At 44.6% G+C, this 25488-nt stretch overlaps 1 protein-coding gene and 1 long non-coding RNA gene across 10 annotated transcripts in view; one reads left to right on the top strand and one right to left on the bottom strand.

Annotated features, from left to right (window-relative positions):
• CUTC (cutC copper transporter) overlaps window positions 1-22788 on the top strand; it is a 27426-nt gene extending 4638 nt beyond the window's left edge. For 4 of the 9 annotated variants that reach the window (XM_039911600.1, XM_029061192.1, XM_029061196.2 and 1 more), the window contains exons 2-10: window positions 3593-3696; window positions 4899-4970; window positions 10975-11034; window positions 12373-12582; window positions 14424-14459; window positions 14625-14758; window positions 16017-16044; window positions 18056-18161; window positions 22308-22788. In XM_039911600.1, coding sequence (XP_039767534.1) covers window positions 3654-3696; window positions 4899-4970; window positions 10975-11034; window positions 12373-12582; window positions 14424-14459; window positions 14625-14758; window positions 16017-16044; window positions 18056-18161; window positions 22308-22419 — 801 coding nt within the window. In that variant the 5' untranslated portion in view covers window positions 3593-3653 and the 3' untranslated portion in view covers window positions 22420-22788. Of the gene's footprint in view, window positions 1-705; window positions 791-1379; window positions 1435-3592; window positions 3697-4898; window positions 4971-10974; window positions 11035-12372; window positions 12583-14423; window positions 14460-14624; window positions 14759-16016; window positions 16045-18055; window positions 18162-22307 lie in introns of those variants that run through there. The other 5 variants (XM_029061199.1, XM_029061198.1, XM_029061193.2 and 2 more) reach the window with 4 other exon arrangements.
• Window positions 22262-25488, bottom strand: part of LOC114810234 — a 17119-nt gene continuing 13892 nt past the window's right edge. The window contains exon 2 of the long non-coding RNA XR_003757958.2: window positions 22262-22856. This is a non-coding gene — a long non-coding RNA (uncharacterized LOC114810234). The remainder of the gene's footprint in view (window positions 22857-25488) is intronic.

Here is a 25488-nt window from a genome sequence, read left to right as displayed (position 1 = left end):
ACCGAGGCGGCGGCTGAGTGGAGGCCGGACGGCCGGGCAGGCGGCGGCGAGGGGCATCTGGGCCTTGGCTCTCGGTCGAAGCCGAATGACAGCGAAGGGGGCAACCCCAGGGTTGAGGGGCAGGCATGTCCCCTCTGACTGGGCTGGAGGGACCGGGCAGGATGCCGACTGACGAAAGGAACTGAAAGGGCACAGAGGAAGGCCCAGGGGAACACAGCCACCAAGGTGGGGGGCACATTCCAAGAGGCAAGGCAAGGGAGGCGGCACTGGGCCGAAAGGTTGTACAAACCCTCAAAAACTAATCAGGGAAGTGATGTAGATTCGTGAAATTTTAATTGGCTTCCAGGGAAATGGATGGAAAAAAGTTAAATCCCCCAAAAACACCATTTTAATGAAACTCAGGGAAGAATTTCCTTTTTTTAAAGGAGTGTAAAGAGATCATATAGTAGGTACTTCCTGGTCAGTGTTTCTCCTTGCTCACGGGAAGCCATAATAATAATAATATTGATGGCATCTGTTATGCGCTTGCTATGTGCAAAGCACTGTTCTAAGCGCTGGGGAGGTACAAGGTGATCAGGTTGTCCCACATGGGGCTCATAGTCTTAATGCCTATTTTATAGATGAGGTAACAGGCACGGAGAAGTTGTGTCTTGCTCAAAGTCACAGAGCTGACAAGCGGCGCAGCCGGGATTTGAACCATGATCTCTGACTCCCCAGCCCTTGCTCTTTCTACTGAGCCACGCCACCATAATGAGGTCACAGACTATCTCCCCAAATTAAAAAAAAAAAGGTACATTAGTTTTCAAGCAAACAATTTTTTATGGTATTTCTTTAGCACTTGCTATGTGCCAGGCACTGTACTAAGCTCTGGGGGTAGATACAAGATAATTGAGTCCCAGTAGGACTCATAGCTGTAATCCCATTTTACCGATAAGGTAACAGAGGCACAGAGAAGTTAAGTGACTTGCCCAAGGTCACACAGCAGATAAGTGGCAGAGGCAGATTTCCAGGTCTTCTGATTTCCAGGGTCGTGTTCTTTCCACCAGCCCACACTGTTTCATACTATAATAATAATAATGTTGGTATTTGTTAAGCTCTTACTATGTGCAGAGCACTGCTCTAAGCGCTGGGGGAGATACAGGGTAATCAGGTTGTCCTACGTGAGGGTCACAGTCTTCATCCCCATTTTAGAGATGAGGTAACTAAGGCACAGAGAAGTGAAGTGACTTACCCCACAGTCACACAGCCGACAAGTGGCGGAGCCTGGATTCGAACCCATGACCTCTGACTCCCAAGCCTGGGCTCTTTCCACTGAGCCACTGGTGGAACTCTTAAATTAAGTGAACCAGGTGTTTTAATAACCATTATTTTTTATTTTAGCGATTGAGATCGATTTCAAAGTCTCCCAGTGCTTAGTACAGTGTTCTGCACCCAGTAAGTATTCAATAAATGCCACAGATTGATTCATTCCTGTCCACACAGATTGGTAGAATAATCAGTTATCAATCAGTAAGTTGTATTTATTGACCAGCTAATGTGTGCAAAACATTGTACTAAGCATTTAGAAGAGAACATTCGAAGTAGTAGAACACAATCCCTCTCTTTAAGAGGTTTATAGTCGAAAAGGGGGGGTAGGCAGATGCTAATTTAAAATAGGGGGTAGAAATATGAATAACCATCAGAAAGGGTAGGGAGAGAGAGTAGAATAGTAGAATATATAAAAATTGATAAATACCTGTATGCAAAGGATGGCTGTAAAAGCATAAATGCTGGGTTAGCTCTTGGTTTGACAATGTGGTGTGTGGGGGTGGTTAATCCTGGAATGTCTTTTGGAGGAAGTAAGAACTCTGAAGATGGAGAGGTCTATGGTCTGTTGGATTTGAAGGGACAGTGAGGTCCAGCTAGAGGGAAGGGCTTAGAAGCAGGAGATCGAGGGACATTGAGAAGATTGGCTTGGTAAAAGCATGAGCAGAAAAGTAAGCAGTGGAAAAGAGGAGATGTGAAAGAAGGAAAGGTAGTGGAAGCCAACTGTCAAGAGGTTTTGGTTTTTTCCTCCGTGCAGAAGCCAGAGAGTACTCATTGGAGGCTTTCGAGAGGGAAGAATATGTGTTGAATTTAGTTTTAGAAAGATTCAGGCATAATATATAGTATAATGTAGACATAAGGCGAAAAAGCTGGAGGTACAAAGGTCCGTGCAGTAAGTGTAAATGACAGGGGGTCGAACCAGGGAGGAAAACAGGGATGAAGTAGAGGAAAGTATGGTGGAGGAAGAACTAGCAGGATTTAGTGTCAGAACGACTCAGAGTTGACACAATCAGAATGAGCTTCCTGAGCAAGGACAGTGAAATTCAGTTTTCAAATTAGATGGAAGAATTTAGGAGGAGTGGATTCAGGAGGGAAGATGAGGAGCTCCATTTTAGCCATGTTGCGTTTAAGCCGCCCCTGAGGCCGGGGGTGACAACTTTCTGGAGTGAACCTGGTGGAGCTCAGAAGGGGAAGGGCACTGGGGGTGAGGCTTTGAGGGCACTAGGGAGGAAAAAGGGAAGGGGAAGGGAAGAAAAGGAGAGAATGGAAGAGGGAGGAAAAGAAGGAAGAGAAAAGGCACAAAAGGATGAGAACCATCTTCCTCCCCCTCTGGCTTTCTCTGGGCACCATGGCCAGATGCGAGCCAGAGGCTCCGCCACAGAGCTGCCCACCCACTTGACTCACCACCACCCCACCTCACCCCACAGGACCAAGCAAGACTCGTCTCCGCAGGAGCCGCGATGCTGCCGCGGCTACAGAGCTCCGACTTCCGTCCGGGCCCCGCTCATGTCCTGAGGACCTCAGCCCGTACTTTAGCCCACCTCTGGCCCCGGCCTACGGGGCAAGAGTTGGTGGAGCAGGCTAGTTTTGCGGTCTTTCCTGCCTTAAAAGTAGCAAAAGTAGTGGGGCATTGCTCCCACAGGGTCAACCCCGTAGGAACTTATGACCTGAATATCCCTGTGAAGGTACTTGAAGGCAAGAGGAAACGTGAAAGATGGTAGAGCGGGAGAGAGGTCGAAATTGGTGAAGTCGATTGGGAAGTCATCCACAAGAAGTCATTCCATTCATGTGAGATAAGCTCCTTGAGAGTGAGTTACAAGGGAAAAGAAAAGGCAGCACAGAACGGGGTCTTGTGAGACACCTCCAGTTAGTGGTTGAGAGGCAGAAAAAGCCAGTGAAGAAGAGTAAAAAGGGAAGGTCAGAGGTAAGAGGAGAACTGTGGTTGTGTGTCAGTGAAACTACGGACGAGCAGCAGTTCGTTTGAGAAAGAATTCCTCTAACGTGTTGAAGGTAGCCAGGGATCCAAGAAGGATTAGGATCAAATAGAATCCACAAGACTTGGCCAGGAGGAGGTTATTGGAAATCTTGGTGAGCATAAACTCGATGTAGGTAAGAGGGCAGAAAGCAGATTGAGTGGCTGAAGAAAGGCATTGGTGGAGGGGCGGTAGACGACAGCAGGTGTATCTCACCTGTTTAAGAAGTTTGGGCAGGATTGGGACAAGGGCAAAGGGGTGATAACTGCAAGTTGTATTGGCATTCAGAGGAGTTTTTTTTTTTCTTTGTAAAGAGAGATTTGAGCAAATCTGAAGGCAGCGGGACAGGAACCAGCAGAGAATGAGAGATTGAAGATGATGGTGAGGGATGGAAGAAGGGTGGAAGCAAATAGAAGAGGTAAGAAAGAATGGATTCCAGAACACAGGTAGAGGTGGTGGTGGATTTTGCAAGTAGATGGGAGAAGTCCTTAGAGATCCCTAAGAAGAAGGAGAATGTGAATTTTGAGGTATGAGAGCACTGAGTAGATGAGGATGGACTTGGGGGAGTTTATGCTTAATGGTCCATTTTATCTTGGTGATGAGCAGAGTTAGGCAGAATGCACATTTTATTCTGTTTAATAATTTATTTTGCCCTTTCTTTTAATTCCAAAAATGTTTTCTCTTTGAGTTTGGCTTTAAAGCGCTCAATCAGTTTACCGCCTCTCACCTTATTTCACTGATCTCCTACTACACTCTAGCTCCAAATTACTCACTGTGCCCCAATATCATCTATCTCGCCGCCAACCCCTTTCCCATGTCTTCCCTCTGGCCTGGAACTCCCTCCCCCTAAATATATGCCAAACCACCACTCTCCCCACCTTCAAAGTCTTATTCACTCATTCAATCATATTTGTTGAGGGCTTACTGTGTGCAGAGCACTGTGTTATTATTAAGTTCACTTCTCCAAAAGGCCTTCCCCAGATAAACCTTCTTTTCCCCAACTCCTCTCTTCTGCACTATCCACACATTTGGATCAGTACCCTTTCTGCATTTGCTATTCACCCCACCCTCAATCCCACGGCACTTATGTACGTATCGGCAATTATTTATATTAATGTCTGTCTCCTCCTCTTGACTATATGCTCGTTATGGGCAGAGGACGTGTCTACCGACTCTGATGTGTTGTCCTCTCCCAAGCACTTAGCGCTGAGCACACAGTATATGCTCAATAAATGCAATTGGCGGATTGAGCTGCATTCTCCTGCCTTGCTGTTCACGACAGACAGCACCTCCTTCCAAGCAAAGCCAAACACACTGACCCAGTTTTCTTCATATGGTTAGACCTGGGCCTATGGATGTGATTTTTGTAATAATAGGTTTATTTTATTCCCTGTGATTGTAGGAATGGCAAGTGGATTTCTCATGAACCCAGTTTTCTTCATATGGTTAACCCTGGGCCTATGGATGTGATTTTTATAATAACAGGTTTATTTTATTCCCTGTGATTGTAGGAATGGCAAGTGGATTTCTCATGGACCCAGTTTTCTTCATATGGTTAACCCTGGGCCTATGGATGTGATTTTCGTAATAATAGGTTTATTTTATTCTCTGTGATTGTAGGAATGGCAAGTGGATTTCTCATGGAAGTTTGTGTTGATTCAGTGGAATCGGCTATGAATGCAGAAAGAGGAGGTGAGAGGGATGGGGGAAGGAGTTGAATCGAGTGGCAGATGGGAACCCTGTTCTATTTTTTTTTTTGAATGAGAATTCAAATTATAAGTATTATCATGTCTGTTCCCCACTGAAGTGTAAGCTTCTTATGGAATAGGCAACAGGTCTTGAGCTTCTATAATACTGTACTCTTCTAAGCGTTCTGCACACAGTAAGCACTCAATAAATACCATTGATTGATCCAAATACTTAATAAAGTATTAATAAAGCCTCTAGTGGGTGCTCACTAAATACCCTTACTACTAAATGAATCCTGATAATTCCTAACAAAGAATCATAGAATCCTTAGTGGGAAGTCAACCCAATTGACACACTAGGGAGTTTTCCTACAATATCCTCCCTTTCTGTTCAGGGCATGAGGGGAATGATGTAGTAGGTGGGAAAGGCAAGAAGGAGAGATTCACATTGTGGGAACTCACTTCTGGGAACTCCCTCTTGGGAACTCTGTGCTCTTTGGCTTTGTGACCTGGGTCAGCACAGAAGCCCCCTAGTACTTCCAGCTTGAGTATGTTACACTTTTTTCACGCTCACCTCCATCCCACTCTTGACAGAGTACCGCTTTAGAAACATTTGCAATTGGCAAGTGTTTTTCATCTATATAGACGGAGAAATAAGCGCAAGCCAGGTTCACCAAGTCAGTGAACCCAACGAATGTTGTTTCTTTGTTCAGGAGCCCCTGGATTGATCCCTGAGTGGGTACAGGATGTGCTCAGGGACTCACGATGTTTTCAGACAAGGTTTTTGAGAAAGAAAATTATCATGCCATTTTTGCATTATGTCGAGTGGGAGTGCTTTAATGTCACTGATGGAAATGCCCAGTCTTCCCTAGTTTGGATTTTTATTTTGCTTCCCAACATTGGTACCTTTCCATGGGGGAGGTGGATTGGAGGAAGAATGAGCAAACATAAACACCTATTAGACAATAGGTTTTCAGCTTGCTAATCTATGACTCCCACGACAAATGAAAGATTTCCAGGAAGTCTTTGTTGGGATTATTTCAATTAAGACATTGGTTTGTGATCCACCCTCTCCATTTCCTTCCTTTGATAGGGTTCTCCTAGGGAGAATCTGATCGGTGGGCAGATCTTCCTGCTGAGTGCTGGCCATGCCTAGACTGGATCTGTTGGGTGGGAAAATCTGCCTGCTGAGGTTTGAACCCAGGAGAGTGAGTAATGGTGGGCAACAAGTACTCGTTCACTGGTCTCTCGACTACCAATCCAAACTCTTTCTTGGTAAACAGCTTGTCCTAGTGGAAAGACCGTGGGCCTGGGAGTCAGAGCACCTGAGTTTTAATCCCGGCTCCACCGCTTTTCTGCTCTGTGAACTTGGGGAAGTCACTTCTCTGTGCCTCCGTTGCCTCATCTGTAAAATGGGAATTGAAACGGTGAGCCCCACATGGGACAGGGACTGTGTCTAACCCCATTTGCTTATATTCACCCCAGCACTTAGTACGGTGCCTGAAACGTGGTAAGCGCTTAACAAATACCACAATTATTATTCTTATTACTTAACTTCTCTATGCCTCAGTTTTCTCATCTGCAAAATGGGGAATCAATACCTGTTCTCCCTCCTACTTAGACTGTGAGCATTGCCTGGGACCTGATGGTCTTCTAGCTACCCCAGCACTTAGTACAATTTGTGGCACATAGTAAGCACTTATCAAACACCAAAATTACTATCATTATTTCTGTAGCAATAGCAAAAATTCAGTGGGAAAAGGATATCAGAAACTTCAGGGGGTGGGAGAGGAGATTTGGACAGGTGACTGGAAGGGTGTCTGAACCAAGTTAGTCGCTCAAGACCTATTCAGTTGCAGGAAAATTGGGTGTAAATAGATAATCTCCAGGGAGGTGCGGGGAGGGGAGAATCTCATCCAGGGAGGCTTAGGAAAGTTTCGTGCTCTGTGCTGATAGGGTTTCTCCTGTTCCTTTCCGAGTTTCTGCAGCTTTCCTCCTTCCTGGGAGCAGGGCCAGGAGAAAGGAAATAGGACGCAGGCTTCTGGCTCCAGGAGAATGGGGGCTGATAAGTGGGTGGTCTCTGGAGAGGAGAGGGAAGGACGGGAGAGTCTGACCCTGGACGGGGAATGGGAGAGTTATGTGCTTTGTTCCAAAAGCATTTCTCCTATTTGCTTGCTGGCAATGCCGAAATCAGGCGTTAGTAGCCTCGAGAAAGCTATGTAAGTAAAGCTGCCTCTAAAAGGATCCCCTTGGGGAATTCACCCAGTGTGAAGATCGTTATCCCCAATCAGTCGATCAATTAATGATATTTTCCGAGTCCTTACTGTGGGAGAGTATAATACAACAGAGTTGGTAGACACATTCCTGCCCACAATGAGCCCTCCGTCTAGAGACTTAGATTAGTGTCATGGTACTGCAGGCAGCATGAAAACACAGAAATAGAAATCTAAGAATATAACCAGGCAGAGACATAGACCCCAAAATACGGTCACACCATCACCCCTTGCTTAACACTCTCCCTCATGCAGCTCCCTCCCCCTTCTTATCTGATAGACCAGCACTCTCTCCATCTTCAGAGTCCTATTAAAATCATATCTCTGTCAGGAAGCCTTCCCTGACTAATCTCTCCTCCTATTTTCCCTCCCGATTCACCTAGACACTGGAATCCCTACTAATGAAGCTCTCCGGTTCTCTCCCCGACCCCCACCCATACAGCACTTATTATGGTGTTTGTTAAGCATTTACTATATGCTGAGCGCTCTTCTGTGCATTGGGGTAGATACAAGATAATCAGACTGGACACCCACATGGGACTTGCAGTCTTAATCCCCATTTTCCTGGTGAGGCACAGAGAAGTTAAGTGAGTTGCCCAAGGTCACACAGCAGACAAGTGGCGGAGGCAGGATTAGAACCCATGTTCACTGACTCCCAAGCCCATGTTCTTGCCACTAGGCCATACTGCTTCTGATGCCTATTTCTGTGCTTCCCTTACCTGTAATGTATATTAATGTTTGTCTCCCTGTCTAGACTGTAGATTTCTTGAAGATGGGACCTATAATGTATATTAACATTTGTCTCCCAGTCTGGACTGTAAATTTCTTGAAGGCAGGGAACATGTCTACTTTATTGTACTTTCCCAAGCACTTAGTATAGTGTTCTGCCCACGGTAAGTGGTCAGTTAATGCCCTGAAGGCAAAAGAACAGGCAGATACAGAGACACACAAATATACCTATTTCAAAATCTAGATGAACAGTTGATATTTCTGCTAATCTCTACTGTAAAGTGAATTTCTTATCTCTCTACCATGAGGTACAAAGATTTGTAACATTCCAAGGTCCCATTAGGTCGGTACTTTGACCTTGTTCTGTCTTAATATTTTATTCATTCATTCATTCAATAGTATTTATTGAGCGCTTACTATGTGCAGAGCACTGTACTAAGCGCTTGGAATGTACAAATCGGTAACAGATAGAGACAGTCCCTGCCCTTTGACGGGCTTACGGTCTAATCGGGGGAGACGGACAGACAAGAACAATAGTTGGCCCTCCCCGAAATGAGAGAGAATGTCTTAAAACCAGACTCCACTTGTCTATAAGGAGGACTTTCCTCTAGACTGTAAGCTGCTTTGGGGCAGGGAACGTGTCTACCAACTGTAGTATATTATACTCTCCCAAGCGCTTAGTACAGTGCTCTGCACACAGAAAACGCTCAATAAAGACAACTGATTGGATGATTGATTTGTGCCCCATTAAAGCCAATTGAAGCAAAGTGTTCTAAGGATTTTCCCCTCTAAGATTTTGTGTGGTCCCTCTGCGGATTGGGCAGAGTTTGGGGGTGTCCTATTGTGATTAGCTAAAGGAATTCCAGAAAGCTTCTGTTTATCTAGGCTCAAGAGTTAGAGAGGGTTTCTCCGAATAACCGCATTGCTTATTCTTCCAGTTGCTTGTCATGGCCCACTTGGTCTCAAGTCATTCTCCCTGTTGTTGTTGTTGTTTTTCCAAGTTTCTCTGCTGCTTTTCGTAAGGCAAATTCCCAGGCCCTGGCTGTTCTAGAACAGCCTCAATTTCACCCTTTTTTGCTAGCTTTCTTAAAGACAAACTCGGGGAGAAAAAAATGAACTACCCCTTGGCACATGACAAGACAGGAAAGTGGGACATCAGCTTCCAATCTGTACTCCTCAGACTGCTATGTTTTGGGGTATTCATTCATTCATTCAATAGTATTTATTGAGCACTTACTATATGCAGAGCACTATACTAAGCGCTTGGAATGTACAATTCGGCAACAGAGGCAATCCCTGCCCAATAACGGGCTCACAGTTTAAACAGGGTAGTCAGCAAAGCAAACAGGACAAAACAAAACAAGACAACATCATCAAGATCAATAGAATCATGGAGATATAAACCTCATTAACAAAATAAATAAGGTATATACAAATAATATATACAATAATATATACAAAGAATATATACAAATAAGCACAGTGCTGAGGGGAGGGGAAGGGGGAAGAGCAGAGGGTGGGGGTGGGGGAAGGAGCAGAGGGAAAGGGGGAGGCTCAGTCTGGGAAGGCCTCCTGGAGGAGGTGAGCTCTCAATAGGGCTTTGAAGAGGGGAAGAGAGTTTGCTTTAGTCCTTACGTATGAGCCAAAAATGACATTGAGCAACTTGAGCTCGGTATTTCTTCACTCTGAGAGGCAGCTTTGGTCTTATTTTAGGTGGACTTGAGAGATGGAAAGAGCAAAGGCCAGGGTTCTAATACCAGCTCTGCCACTGGCTGATTTATGCCCTTGGGCAAGTCACTAAACTTTCTGGGCCTCAGTTAACATCATCTGTAAAATAGGGAGATGTCATCATCTCTCCCTACCTCTTAGATTTTGAGGCCCATTTGGAACAGGGCCCGTAAGCCCCCTTTCCTCGTCTCCCAATCCCTTCTGTGTCACTCTCTATATTCATCCCCCTGAGTCAGGGTCAGGAAGCCCTGACTTGCTCCCTTTATTCAGCCCCCTCCCAGCCCCACAGCACTTATGAACATGTCTCTAATTTATATTGATGTCTGTCTCCCCCGCTAGACTGTAAGCTCTTTGGGTGTCTGTTTATTTTGATATTGTACCCTCCCAAGCACGTAATACAGTGCCCTGCACATAGAAGGTGTTCACTAACACAATTGGCTGATTGATTACTTTGAAGCTATCACAGTGCTTGGCACATAGCAAGACCATAATTAATACTATTATGTCCCCAGTCAAATGAAGAGCCCATAAGGTATGTTTCTATTACAGTTTCATCCATGTTTCACGAGGATGCACGAATAGTTTTCTTGTACACTTTCATTCATTCAGTAGTATTTATTGAGCACTTACTATGTGGAGAGCACTGTACTAAGCGCTTGGAATGTACAATTTGGCAACAGACAGAGACAATCCCTGCCCATTGACGGGCTTACAGTCTAATCAGGGGAGACAGACGGACAAAAGCAAGACAACTTAATAGCAATAAATAGAATCAAGGGGATGTACACCTCATTAACAAAATAAATAGGGTAATAAAAACATATACAAATGAGCACAGTGCTGAGGGGAGAGAAAGAGAGGGGGAAGGAGCGGAGGGCAAGGGGGGAAGGGGGCTTAGCTGAGGTGAGGTGAAGGGGGGAAGGGGAAGGGAGCAGAGGGAGCAGATTCCTCTTGGCTTTGTTTCTCCCTTTCAACCTATTTCCTTCCAGAGCAGTCACAACCCTCAGGGACTGGATCTTTCTCTCTCCCCTTGGGAGAAATAATTCCTATATGTCTTCCACACAGCACCTCTTCTCTTCCCACACCCCTTCCCTTCATTTGGTAAATCCAGCAGATGATCTCACCGGCAGGCCCCCAAGGCCCTATTCCCTGATCTCCAGGAGATGTTGTATTCGTTGAGTACACTGGACATTTTCACCTTCATTTGGAGTGTTATAGAGACGATTCGGCTACTTTTGGGGAGCAGTCCGTGAACTTTAACCTGTTTTTTCGTTGCAGGTGCTGGCCGGCTCGAGTTGTGTTCTAGCTTGCTGGAAGGAGGAACGACACCCAGCATGGGTGAGGGCCACTTTTCAGAGTATGGTATCTCCTGGCCTCCTTCCAGTTTGCATGAATTCTTGGCATATTCGCGGTAGGAGGCCATTAAATGGTGAATTATATTCACCGTAGTATTGAGCCGTCGAGGGGATGATGAGGCCTAGGAGCCAGCTGCAGATGCTTTTACTATATAGTTTTCCTCACCAAATTTCCCAGATAAAATCCAATTGTTTTCTCTTCCCTGACTTTGGGAAAATGCTAGGCAATTCTCCTTTGGGCTTGTTTTTCAAACGTATTATAAGTCGTAGAACTTGGATCCAGTTAGAACTGTATCCCCCGCCAAGCACTTTGATACTCACCCCACCCCCACAGTACATATATCCTTTTTTCTTCATTGCTTCCACTGCCTTTCAATTTATTTTAATGTCTGTCTTCCACGCTAGGTTGGAAGCTCTGGAGGGCAGGGTTCTTGTCGACCAACTCTATGGTACCCTCCCATGCAGTAGTTGGTTTCAAATATTGCTGCCAAAGACTAGGAAGAAGAAAAAGGAGTTCCAGGGATTCTCCTAATAACAATGAGTAATTATAGTATTTATTAAGCACTTACTATGTGTCAAGAAGTATACTAAACTTGGGGTAAATGCAGGTTAGTCAGATGAACAGAATTCCTGTCCCTCACTGGGCTCAGCCTAAGACGAAGGGAGAGTAGGTATCTCATCCCCATTTTACAAATAAGGGAAGTGAGGCCCAGAGACGTTAAATGATTTGTCCAGAGTAACACAGCAAGTCAGTGGTAGAGTGGAAATTAGGACCCAGATCTCTTTATGCCTAGATCCATACTTTTCTCCCTTCAAATAATTATTCCAGTGAAAGAACTCCAGGTATCATAGGAATTTCTGCAAGGAGTCTTATTGTTAATATGTGCTCTAAAAATATTGGGCCTTCCTTTGCTCGTTTCCTTCAGTCTATCAGTGGCACCTACTGAGCCCTACTGAGCGCTAGACACTGTACTAAGCACTTGGAAAAGTACAACAGAAGATACACCATCTCTGCCCTCCAGAAGCTTACAATCCAATGGAGGCATGGACAGATGCTATTTACTATTAGAGAAAGCTGGGGGATAAAGAAGTATTCTTTTCCTTATTCTTCTGCTCTGTCTTTCTTCCTCTTTTCCCCCTACCTTCCTTTTGTTTCTTCTTTACCAGAGGTGAAATCTAGGCTTCCATCCAAAGTATGGAGAAGAATAAGAATAGACTCAATCCAACTCGATTTGGAAATGGTGGGGTTTTTTTTAACCTTCACATTTTCCTTTGAAATTCTTGGTTACTGGCCCCGATTTTGGTCCGCCTACCTCTGCAGGTGTCCTTCAAGTGGTGAAGCAGTGTGTCCAGATCCCCGTGTTTGTGATGATCAGGCCCAGGGGTGGAGATTTTTTGTATTCGGATCGTGAGGTGGAGGTGATGAAGGCCGACATCCGACTCGCCAAACTTCATGGTGCTGATGGGTTGGTATTGGGGGCCCTGACTGAAGACGGACACATTGAAACCGAGCTGTGCATGGCACTCCTGGGTAAGAACTTTGACTGACTTCCTCTGAATAACTGTGACCTTTAAAAGGTGAATTCATGAAAGATTCCAATTCATCCATTGTTTCTTTGTGTCTGAAACTGTGTTGTAAGTGCCACGAACTCAGCAGGACTCTTCCATTCACCCTAGCATCCTTTAGTTGCAAAGGAAATAACTAGTATTCCAAAAGAATGAAGAGTGGAAGAAATTGTGGAGGATCTAAAAAGAAATCAGCCTATGAGGAATTGAGTAAAAGTTGCAGGGATTAATAATAATAATAATAATAATGATGGTATTTAAGTGCTTACTATGTGCCAAGCACCGTTCTAAGCTCTGGGGTTGGTTCAAGGTAATCAGGTTGCCCCACGTGGGGCTCACGGTCTTCATCCCCATTTTACAGATGAGGTAACTGAGGCCCAGAGAAGTTAAGTGAGTTGCCCAAAGTCACACAGCTGACAAGTGGCAGTGCCCGGGCTCTTTCCACTGAGCCACACTGCTTCCCAGCTCCTAAAATGTAGTTGGGTTGCGTCTGCATAGGGAATGGATTTTAATTTTACCAAATTTCACTTAATTTCAGCCTCCCCTGATTAAAAATCGGGACCCTAAGACTTCCCCCTCCAATTTAATTTTTTCAAAATTTTGTTAAGTTTTTTGGTAACACTTTCAGTATCCAAGTGAATTTATGTTGATTTTCACTTGATTTAAGTCAACATCTCCACCTACAGCCAGAGAATTTATTTGTATTTTTGAATTTGATATTTGGAAGGTCCATTCACTTTTAAATGCGTTGTGCACTTTTTCTTTTTGCCTGGGTTACAGGAAATTAACATTTCCTAAGGAGTGTGGGGTTTCCTTGGGTAATTGTTACCCGTGATCAATGTTAGCTTTCTTCTTGTGGAATGTCAACGTTCTTCATGGTCTGCAATGAAGTCTCCCCTCAAAACCAGGGTTGGGCTTTTGTGAAGTTTTAAAGTCTGCTTTCCTAAATGAAGCAAGTTTGCTTTGTGTTGCCATGTGTGCCAAGAGGTAGCTGAGGGCTAGTTTAGCCATTTGCCTGCCTTCAAACACTAGAAAGGACTAAGTTTCTGAATTACTTTTCAGGGCCCACTTGGTCTCAGGTCATCCTCCCTGTCGTTGTTTTGTTTTTCCGAGCTTGGTGTAGAAAATTTCTGAAAAATTTTGTCAGACAGATGTCGCGTGAAAATTAAAATCCGTCTTGACCCATATTTTTTAAAAAAGAGTAATGAAACCTGATTATAACTCCAGATAATATTTTTAGACACCAAAATCCATATTGTATTTAAACTCCATCCCAAATTGTAAACGACTCTGAAAGTTTTGGGGAGTTGGCAGCAGACTGTCAGCAAATTCTTTATGTGGCTTAGGTGGTTTCCCATGGAATAGGCTGTACCGGAGATAAAGAACCTGTCAAGGGGAAATATGAATTTCTCTCTCCAGTGTTTGATGAAATTAGAACCTCAAGGCCTCTGGGTGTGATGGTATCTCAATTTAGGTTGTCCCTAAGAGAGTTATCTCAAAATATGAAGCCCTGAGAAAGGTACCTCAGTTTCTAAGCTGTCCACCATCGCTTTCATCTTGAAAGGAAAGGCAAGAGTTATGCAAGAATACATCCTTTACTTGAAGGGATAAATGAAAGAAAGTTGGGACCCTTGATAATCAAAGAAAGGCCCGGCTATGAGTGTCATCTTGACTGTTTAGTAAAGGGACTAGGAAATGCCTACGGCGGATAGAAAGTGGCTTCCCACCATTCAGAATGCTCTCCAGAAAATCACTCCTGCCAACTGTCTTGTCTGTTTACCGTGCGACCTTCCTTTCTCTTCACAGCAGTTTGCCGGCCTCTGCCCGTCACCTTCCACCGAGGTGAGTTATTTGCACAATTCCCTCATTGCAACCGTTGTGGTCGATTTCTATACATTTCCGGAGGATGCCCGGCATTTTTTGACCGTTTTGCTCAAGCTTTTGATACAACATTATTATTTCATTACCCCCAAGTCAGGAAATTGTAATATTGATCTGTGTTTGCAGCCTTTGACATGGTCCACGATCCTGTGATGGCTCTAGAAACCCTTATCACCCTGGGGTTCGAGCGAGTGCTGACTAGTGGGTGTGACAGCTCTGCACTGGAAGGGCTTCCCCTCATAAAGCGACTCACGGAACAGGTAAGGGAAGCATTGCGGCCTAGTGGGAAGACCACGGGCCTGGGAGTCGGGGGCCCTGGCTTCTAATCCTGGCTCTGCCATTTCTCTGCTGTGGGTGACCTTGAGAAGGTCATTTAATTTCTCTATGCCTCAGTTTTCTCAACTGCAAAATGGGGATTAAATACTCATTCTCCCTCCCCTTTAAGCTGCGAGCACCCCCTGGGACAGGGATTGATTATTTTGTCTCCCCCCAGCCCCTAATACAGTGGTTAGCACGTAGTAAGAGCTTAATGAATACCGCCATCATTATAATTATTATTTTTAGTATTAATGGGTATCCATCCCTTCATTTATCTTTTGGTTATTCTGGACACGGTGTGCAGATCTCCACTCCCCCACCTGATTAAAATCATATCTCCTCCAGGAGGTCTTCCCCAGTTAAACCCTCTTTTCCCCTATTCCCTCTCTCGTCTACATCGCCTATGCACTTGAATCTGTACTTGATATTTACCCCGCCTTCAGCCCCATAGTGCTTATGTACATAGCCATAATTTATTTATATTCTGTCTCCCCCTCTGGACTGCAAGTTCCTTGTAGGCAGGGAATGCGACTACCAACTCTGTTATTTTGTGCTCTCCTCGTCGCTCCATAAATCCCTTTGATAGATTGATTCTGTCTTTCAAAAGAACATTATTAAATTTGTCAGGCAGCTCTAATTACTGAAAATTAGCGAATTACTGAAAATCAGCTTGGGGAATATAGTGAGCGGATTTAAGGGAGGAGAGAGGATTTAAGTTCATGGTCCTGTTTGTATCTTCGGGGCCAATTTATTTTTAGAATTATTTCAGTGCCATTTTTGTATGTCCCTGAACTCCAAAGAAACACGGCAATTAACTAAAAACTTTTGAGGGAGATAGCTTATGATGTTGATGATATGAAATACTGAACCAAATTTTTTTCTTTATCTAAGCTGCTACCTTGTGAGTTAGACTCCTGATCCGGCAGATTCAGTGGGTAAAGGTATCTCCTGCCAAGGGGTGAATTGGAGCTGGTGGAGTCAAGAATGAACTATAGTTAGAGGGTTAGCTGGGGAGAAACAAAAATAACAACCTGAGAGGCAGCGGGGGGCAATAAATAGAAAGTAGGAAAGGAGCCAGTGCAGAACCAGTTTCTAGAGTAGGGGTTTGGTTGGAAATAAAATTTGGGAAATTATATCTTGGGTTCTTACCATCTTGGATAAAGGTTGACGGGATATTTATACTGTATTTTTTTTTTTCAGGCAAAGAACAGGATTGTGGTAATGCCAGGTATGTGTGTTTGTAGTTATTTGTTTTGCTAGCTGGAACCTAGGTAAGGCAGGAGCAGGACCAGGTGGATTGGAAAAGTTGGGGAGAAGGAGGCCTAGCAAGCGAAGGGGGCATTCGAGGTTAAGGAAAGGGCAGTGATTGATTTTTTAATGTTTGCCATGTATTTTTGCATAGGCCATTGAGACTGATTGGGTTTCATACCCTCTTACAGTATTTTAACTTCCATGTTGTTTGAAAGTAGTCTATATTTAGGAAATTAAAAGCCAGTCACAAAAGTCAGGGAGAAAGGCAAAAGAAGAGTGGCATAGGGTCAGAAAAAGGCCCATAATTAGAGGGAGAAGGGAAGGGAAACAAAGGGATCGGAGGGGTGGCCAACCGCTCCCCACCCCTTCCTTATTTTTAGGTTGTGAGCCTCTTGAGGACCAGGGGCCATGTCTTATTTTCATCCATGTATCTTTCCCCTAGTGCTTAGTACGGTGCTCTGCACATTAATTATTATCGCTACTACTGCTAGTACCACTTTGTGAGGCAGGAAAATATCCTGCGGGCCCCGGGCACCGAAGCTGGTTTCTTTATGGGCTAGAAACGGTGGCCACCCCTCTCTCCCAAAGAACCACCAATCATTCCCTACTGGAGTGGAGGATGCATGAAGGAAAAAGGGATTTTTTTTCATTTTTTCATTCATTCATTCAGTCTTATTTATAAGTGCTTACTGGGTGCAGAGCACTGTACTAAGCGCCTGGGAAAGTGGTGGTGGTGGTGGATAGAGCATAGGCTTGGAAGACAGAAGGCCATGGGTTCGAATCCCTGCCCCACCACTTGTCTGCTGTGTGTGGCCTTGGGCAAGTCACTTCTCTGTGCCTAAGTTACCTCAGCTGTAAAATGGAGGTTGAGACTGTGAGCCTCACTTGGGACAGGGACCGTGTCCAACCTGATTTGCTTGTATACACCCCAGCACTTAGTACAGTACCTCGCACATAGTAAGTACTTAACAAATACCACAATTTTTATTACTATTTGTCACCTGTCGCCAGGGACAGGTTCTTTGGGAATCGGCGCGACGAGAGAGAGAGAGAGAGAGAGAGGCCAGGGATGGAAAACCTGAGTTTTGTATAGAATTTATTCCGCGGGGTGAATTTAATTAATTATTGAAACGCGACAAATCAGCCATCCCTTTTGGGAGAAATACACTGGTATGTTACTTGCGTGTGGCCGGACACCCGAGCCCACTTATGATTTACTCACAACGTGGTGAGGCGGCTGGCTCCTACCATGTGCTCGCCCCACCCAGGAGGAATCCACCTTTGCGTTAAATACACTTATGCGTTAAACACTAATGAGTTACGTACACTTACGAGTTACATACACTTATGCGTTAAACCCAGTTATGCGTTACCCACTTATGGTTACTGGCAGTTGGTGAGGCGGCTAGCTTTCAACCTGTTCACGTCCCACTCGGGAGGCACCCACTTAGACTTCAAATCCATTTAAACGTTACATACCCACGGCGAAGCGTCTGGCTTCCAACCCCACGAGCGCTCAGCAGGACGGGACACTCACCCATCCCACGGCTCCTCACTCGGTGCACGCAGAGCGGCCTTCTCATGCTCCGGACAGAGGCGACCTTTAGCCGGCTGCTGCAAGTCTAGTTCTCTGCCCAGAAGGTTAGAGGCGGCAGGTATTTATCACCTGTGCCCTTAGGCCATTCAGCTTCCCGTCTCAGTTTATTAAGAAATATTATTAGTGATGTAATAGCAATAGCAGGCCTCCAAGAAGTGTGTGAGGGGCAAGGATGGTGAACAGAATTCTAGCCTCTGTAAATGGGAAAATTCATTTTGAATCCAAGGAAAATTCCAAATTGGGAATCCGGGACTGGAGCGAGAAACTAAATGTAAAACAATTGGAAAAAATCAAGCGAAGCAAGTGGTAGTCATGACTGGATTCCATTTTGAGCAAGTGACTCTTTCATGAATGGTACTTCACTGAGGTGGGAATGAATTCTGTCCATCAGGAGGTGGAATAACAGAGAGAAATCTGCAGCGAATCCTTGAAGGCTCAGGTGCTGCCGAGTTCCACTGTTCTGCCCGCTCTGCCAGAGACTCAGGGATGAAGTTCAGGTAATGAACCACTCTAACTTTTGGTGGGGAAGAGTGAGAGTTGGGCACAAATACCATTCAGTTCATTCAATAGTATTTATTGAGCGCTTACTATGTGCAGAGCACTGTACTAAGCGCTTGGAATGTACAAATCGGTAACAGATAGAGACAGGCCCTGCCCTTTGATGGGCCTACAGTCTAATTGGGGGAGACAGACAGACAAAAACAATAGCAATAAATACCACATCGTACGAGTTGATTTCAGCTTTGTGCCCCACTTCCAAGGAGTAAGATGGTTATAAACCGACCTACCGGGTAAGTCACTTATCAGATCCACACCAGGCAATTTGTTTTGTCTTAACTGATTTTCTCTATAGAGAGGATAGTTTTTACCCCATATTTTTTCGCTTAAGTCTAATGAAGGCGAGGCAGCTCTAGGTGAATCATATAGATGTGGTGAACATTAGTAGAGGCAGGAGTTCTGCCTCTGAACTCAGCCTAGGGATCCTAACATCAGTTCCCCTAGTTTACGGGGAACATGTCTGGCTTTTCTGTCACCCCATCGCTTATGCCCAGCCCATTAACCCTGTCCTGGGTGACCCAGGATGGGCCCCCAGATCCATTCACGCTGATGATGAGAGGAAGGGAGGAGCGTGGCTTAGTGGAAAGAGCACGGGCTTGGGAGTCAGAGGTTGTGGGTTCTAATTCCAACTCCGCCACTTGTCTGCTGTGTGACCTTGGTAAGTCACTTAACTTCTCTGGGCCTCAGTTACCTCATCTGTAAAAATGGGGATTAAAAAATGTGAGCTCCACGTGGGAGCTGATTACCCTGTATCTACCCCAGCGCTTAGAACAGTGCTCTGCACATAATAAGCGCTTAACAAATGCCACAATTATTATTACCCGAGGAATCCGCTTAGTCATGTGAACTCCTAGGGTAGTCAGGGAGGCCTACATGAGGAAGCTAAACCATGGATTTAAGGTCCTTAGACTCAGCCTAGACTTTTTAAGAAAAACTGAGATATGGAATATAGTACACAAAATGTCAATCTAAATATCCCCCTCTGAGGCATCGGAGAACGTTACGGCTATTAGGAAGCAAAAGATATTTGCTTAGATTCCTTTTATTTTTTCTAAACTGCTGTGCAAGTCACCAGTTAGAGGGACAGCAATTGAAATTCACCTGAGGGCTGGGTGGTAAGGGAGAGGAGGAAGCTGGAGTCGAGTGAAGTTTAGCACGTGGTGTTTTTATGGAAGGTGGGTGGAAAGCACTATGGAAATCTGTGACAGGGTTTCTTGTCTATGGAAGGTTGGGGCTGTGTGAGAAGTCTGATTAGCTTGTATCTACCCAACTTCCCATCTCACATAGTAAGCACTTATCAAATGCCATTTTTAACAAATCATTTCTCTCTGGATTTTCATTTTATTTTCTTCAATCGCCACAAGTTCCATTGTCTTGGCCCAGGAAAGGATGGAGCATGAATCTCTTGCAGAGTGTGTGTGTGTGTGCGTGCGGGCACCCCACAGACACGTACCTCCCCCACCTCAGTAGCTGTCCATTCTGTTGTATATCCTAGAGTAGGGAAAATGTCCAGGGAATGGAGGCTGTTCTGGCGGAGTGCTGTAGTTTTTTCCCTCCTTTTCCTCAAGGATCATTTCTATATCCCTCCAACCTTGATATTGTTCCATGCTACTTTTCTTCTGTCCTGACTTTGAACTATGGCACCACGTATTCATTCATCCCCACAAGATCCCTATGAAGTAAATCCAGGTATATCCCACAGTATATCTATAATATAATCCTCAAAAATGTGTTGTATCCTGAATGATCATATCATGGGATACTTTTTCCAATAGACTGTTCCAGAGTCAGTGTGACCTGCAGCAAGCCCTGCGGGTAAGGAAAAAATTGTTTTTAGCAGTATTATCAGTATTTATTGAGTGTCCACTTGGTGAAATGCATGCGTGGCTCTTTATGGTGGTCAGAGTAGAATCTTTGATAGTAGAAAGTAGAGAGAAAGTTGTCATTGAGTAAGACACCCTCTTCCTCTGAACCAGTGGTCGGTTCTCTGAGAAACTAAATGTGGTGTGAGGCTGTGGAGCAGAATAATCCCTGCATTCTCTTGATAGCCCCATTGTATTCTTATGTGGTCTGTACACATTTGTTAAGAATGCATTTACCCTTATTCTGTACAGAGTATGGTTGATTAAAAGGGTTTTGATTTGGAAGTGCCAGTTGTAGGTGATGAAAGGAGGTGGGAGGTGGGGAGGGGAAGCAAAATATGTCGGGACAAGCCCAGTGTGAACACACAGTCGACTTCTCCCTTTCCTTTGCATTAGCCAGAAGAGAAGTTCAAGGTAATTAAGTTGCCCCAGAGCCCTCCTTTCCTGGGCCAAGACAGTGGAACTTGTGAAGAGTGAAGAAAATAAAATGAAAATACAGAGATAAATGCTTTTTTTAAAATGGCCTTTGTTAAGTGCTTACTATGTGTCAAACACTATTCTAACCTTTGTGGTAGATACAAGCTAATTAGGCCATTTGCAGTCCCTGTCCCACATGGGCCTCACAGTCTGTTAGGAGGGAGAACAGGTATTGAATCACCATTTTGCAGTTGAGGAAACTGAGGCACAGAAAAGTTCAGTGATAATAATAATTGTGGCACTTACTATTTGCCAGGCATTGTACTAAGCGTTGGGTGGATACAAGCAAATCAGGAGCTCACAGTTTTAATCCCCATTTTACAGATGAGGAAACTGAGATACGGAGAAGTGAAGTGACCTGCCCAATATCATACAGCAGGCAAGTGGCGGAGCCAGGATTAGAACCCAGATCCTTCTGACTCCCAGGCCCTTGCTCTGTCTACTAGGCCACGCAGTTTCTTCAACAATTTGCCCCAGGTCACATAGCAGGCAAGTGGAGGAGTGGGGATTAGAACGCAGGTCCTCTGGCTCCCAGGCCCAGGCTCTTTCCACTAGGTCATGGTGCTCCTGGATCTGACACCGGGATTAAGGGTGATGAGATGAGGGAATCAGAGATGAGGGAAAAATGCTGGGAGAAGCAGCGTGGACTAATGGATAGAGCTCACTTCACTTCTCTGGCCTCAGTTACCTTGTCTGTAAAATGGGGATTAAGAGTGCTAGCCCCATGTGGGACAGGGACTGTGTCCAGTCTGATTAACTTGTACCTACCCCAGGACTTAGAACAGAGCTTGGCATATAGTAAGCCCTTAACAAGTACCATAATAATAATTATTATTCATTGGTATTTATTGAATGCTTACTGTGTGTGGAACACTGTTTTATTATGGTACTTGTTAACATTATTATTATTAGATATTCAGATATCTAGTGTGAGAGAGGGTTAGTGATCACCATTTGGGGCCAATCTCATGGAATAAGATAATATGGTGAGAGAAGCAGCATGGCCTAGTGGAAAGAACACAGACCTGGGTGACCCACTCCACCACTTGCCCGTTGTGTGTTCTTGCCCAAGTCATTTAACTTCTCAATAGTTCAATTTCCTTATCTGTAAAATGGGGGGTTTCAAGATCTGTTCTCCTTCCTATGTAGATTGTGAGCCATCCGTGGGACGGGGACCGTGCTCACCTGATTATCTCGTATCTACCCTGGCACTAGGTACAGCGCCTGGCACATAGTAACACTTAAAAAGCACAATTATGATTTGTGTGTGCTCCGCACAGTAATCGCCCAATACTTTTGATTGCTGAAAAGCTTTTTGAGAGCCACCCTACTGATCACCCCCCAAAATTAATCTAATCCGGCCAGCTCCCCATTCTCAGGACCGCCAAACGAAGAGCTATTTCAATCCTCTGTCGATCAGTCGGTGGCATTTTTTGAATGCTTACTAGTAAGCGGTAGGGCAAGTATAATACAACCGACTTAGCAGACATTCATCCTCTAGATGAATTCTCCCTACTTCTTAGATTGGGAGCTCCATATGGGACTGAGACTGGCTGATCAGATCCTCTTGTATCTAACTCAGTACTCAACACAGTGTTTGGCACTTAGTAAGCACTTAATAAACACCACGACTAACTAAGCAGTGTGCCTGTACAAGGGCGCTATAGGAGAGCTGCTCATAACTGGTCACCGCAGTCTTGTAAGATTTAGAGCGTAATCGGTCCGTTTATGATTTCTTTTTTACAGAAACACTTGTGTTGCCATGGGAGCGGCACTCTCCCACTCGGAATATTCGTTAAAGGTAACTGATGTGGCCAAAGTCAGGGCCTTGAACGCTATTGCAAAGAACGTCCTGTAAGGGGACGAAACTTCTCTGGGAGAAGGGGTCACGCGAAGGGAGATGGATCGTGGTGACTCAGCTTCCCTGAGGCAGATCCAGCTGAAACCTTCCTCTTTGGGCGGACGGTGGGATGCGGTGTAAATCTCACGGTTACTGGGAAAGCAGCCATCTGAAAGGGAGAGCGTTTCCGGGCAACCCCGCCGTGCACTGGAGAGCCGTCTCCACCGTCCTGGCTCAATAGAGCCAGCGGCCTTTCCGGCGACTGCTCCTTACCTGCGGTATCACGATAAGCACGGGCGATGCAAGACGCTCGGTCGATCGCGAAGCGGAACTGTAATGGTCCATTTTAATTTCTACTTGTAAAATAAATTGTTTCCTTGCCATGTCGATTTTGTCCAGTTATTAAAAAGATGATTGCCGCGATTCTGTTTAGTCACTAAAAAGTTGACTTGAGCCTAGAATGTAGAACATTCTTGATTTAAACCTTTGTCAATTAGGAATGTTTTTATGAGTTACTAAACTCTGTAGGCTTTCCACTTATTAAAGTTCATCTTCCTTCTTCATGGTCACTGTATTTACTGTCCTCATAGTCTGGGTAAAGCACCTTATCTGATAGGAATTGAGGGGAATTATTTCTCTTCTTTGTGTTATGGATATTTTTGAGAGTTGTGAGATTTTTAAGAGCCTTTTTTTAGTGCCAATTTGGAGGATCCCATTATGAGATCTAGTTGGCAGGTGCCAATACCCGCTGCAGAATACAGAGCAGAATGAAAGGAACTTTGACTGGAAAACAGCCTAATAATTAACTCATAAAAGGTTTGACCCTCCAGTTATCTGGAAATATTGAACTTTGTCATGGTTTTAGTGATGGTGTCGTCATTTATTAAATTGAGCTAACCTTGTAGCTGCTCTGTCATTATTTTGGATTTTTCATGAGTCATTCTCTACTTACACTCTTTAGAGTTAAATATTTACAATAAACTTACACAATACTAAACTTAGAAAACCCCATTGTTCTTCAAGAGAAGAACTGTATATTTATATCTGGTGGGTTTTGGATTTTTCGGGGGCGGAGGTGAGGGGAGGAGTAGGGAAATTCAGGATCTTTCATGAGACTGGCCAGTCAGTCGTATTTATGGAGTACTTATTCTGTGCAGAGCACTCTACTGTGTGCTTGGGAGAGTACAATATAATAGTTAACTGGCACATTCCCTGCCCACAACAAGCTTACAGCCTAGAGCGGGAGACAGACATTAAATAAATTACAGATATGTATATAAGTGCTGTGGGGATGGGAGGGGAGATGAATAAAGGAAGCAGGTCAAGGTGATGCAGAAGGGAGTGGGAGAAGAGGAAAGGAGGGCTTAGTCGGGGAAGGTCTCTTGGAGGAGATATGCCTTCAAAAAGGCTTTGAAGTGGGGGAGAGTAATTGTCAGATATGAGGAGGGAGGGCATTCCAGGCCGGAGGCAGGACGTGGACGAAAGGTTGACAGCGAGATAGACGAGATTGAAGAACAGTGAGAAGGTGGGCATTAATAATAATGTTGGTATTTGTTAAGCGCTTACTATGTGCAGAGCACTGTTCCAAACGCTGGGGTAGATACAGGGTCATCAGGTTGTCCCACATGAGGCTCAGTCTTAATCCCCATTTTACAGATGAGGGAACTGAGGCACAGAGAAGTTAAGTGACTTGCCCACAGTCACACTAAACGAGTGAAGTTTCCGGGTTGGGTTATAGGAAAATAGGAAGGTGAAGTAGGAGGGGCCAAGGACATTGAGTGCTTTAAAGCCGGTGGTGAGGAGTTCATATTTGATGGGGAGGTGGATGGGCAACCACTGGAGTTTCTTGAAGAGTGAGGAAACGTGTCCTGAACATTTTTCTAGAAAAATGATCTGGGCAGCAGAGTGAAGCATGGACTGGAGTGGAGGGAGGCAGGAGTCTGGGTGGTCAGCAAGGAGTCTGATAGAGTAATCAAGGTGTGATAGGGTAAGTGATTAGATTAATCACTTTGGATGAAGAGGAAAAGGCGGATTTTAGCAGCGTTTTGAGAAGGTCGAAGCGACAGGATTTAGGGATGGATTGAATATAAGTGGTGAATATATAATGTATAATATGGTATTTGTTAAGCACTCACTATGTGCCAAGCACTATTCTAAGCACTGGGGTAGGTACAAGGTAAGCGGGTTGTCCCACGTGGGGCTCACAGTCTTGATCCCCATTTTACAGAGGTAACTGAGGCACAGAGAAGTGGCTTGCCCAAGGTCACACAATTGACAAGTGGTGGAGCCAGGATTAGAACCCACATCCTCTGACTCCTAAGCCTATGCTCTCTCCACGGTTCCAGGCTGCTTCTCAAATGAGAGGAGAATTAGAGTGGAATGAGAGGAGTCAAGGATGATGCCGCGGTTGGGGGCTTGTGAGACAGGAAGGGTGATGGTGCCGTCAACAGTGATGGGAAAGTTATGGGGAGGACAAGGTTTGGGTGGGAAAATAAGGAATTCTGTTTTGGACGTGTTAAGCATGGGGTGACAGGAGGACGCCCAAGTAGAAATGTCTTGAAGGCAGGAGGAAATGTGAGACTGCAGAGAGAGAGAGAGAGATTCAGGCTGGAGATGTAGATTTGGGTATCATCTACATGGAGGTGGTACTTGAAGCCATGGGAGTGAATGAGTTCTCCAAGGGTTCAGGCTTCTGGGGACTAGAACTGGGCTTCTAAAAGGAGATAATACTAAAATACAAATATCTTCAGGATTAATGAATGACTAAAATACACTTCCACTAGTTAACTTGAATCTCCCATTTATCTTCAGTGATTTATACATTCACTCCCTCTTAACCATATACTGTTTTAGAAAGAGTGGTTTGGGTGTGAGTGTGCAGGTAATTACATAAATATATATATATATATACCTAACATTTAGAACAGTGCTTGGCACAGTAAGTGCTTAACAAATATCGTCATTTATTATTATTATATATATGTATGGAGATAGAAATATAGGTGCCTCAATCTATACCACCCAGTTCTTTAACATGGAGATGATGTCCTTATAAAGCCCTCCATTAAGGAAAACTTTCTCTCTCAG

Source organism: Ornithorhynchus anatinus, chromosome 3, assembly GCF_004115215.2.
Source record: "Ornithorhynchus anatinus isolate Pmale09 chromosome 3, mOrnAna1.pri.v4, whole genome shotgun sequence".
Taxonomy (NCBI): Eukaryota; Metazoa; Chordata; class Mammalia; order Monotremata; family Ornithorhynchidae; genus Ornithorhynchus; species Ornithorhynchus anatinus.
Note: the sequence above shows the minus strand (reverse complement) of the source record. Positions and strands in the feature narration are given on the sequence as shown.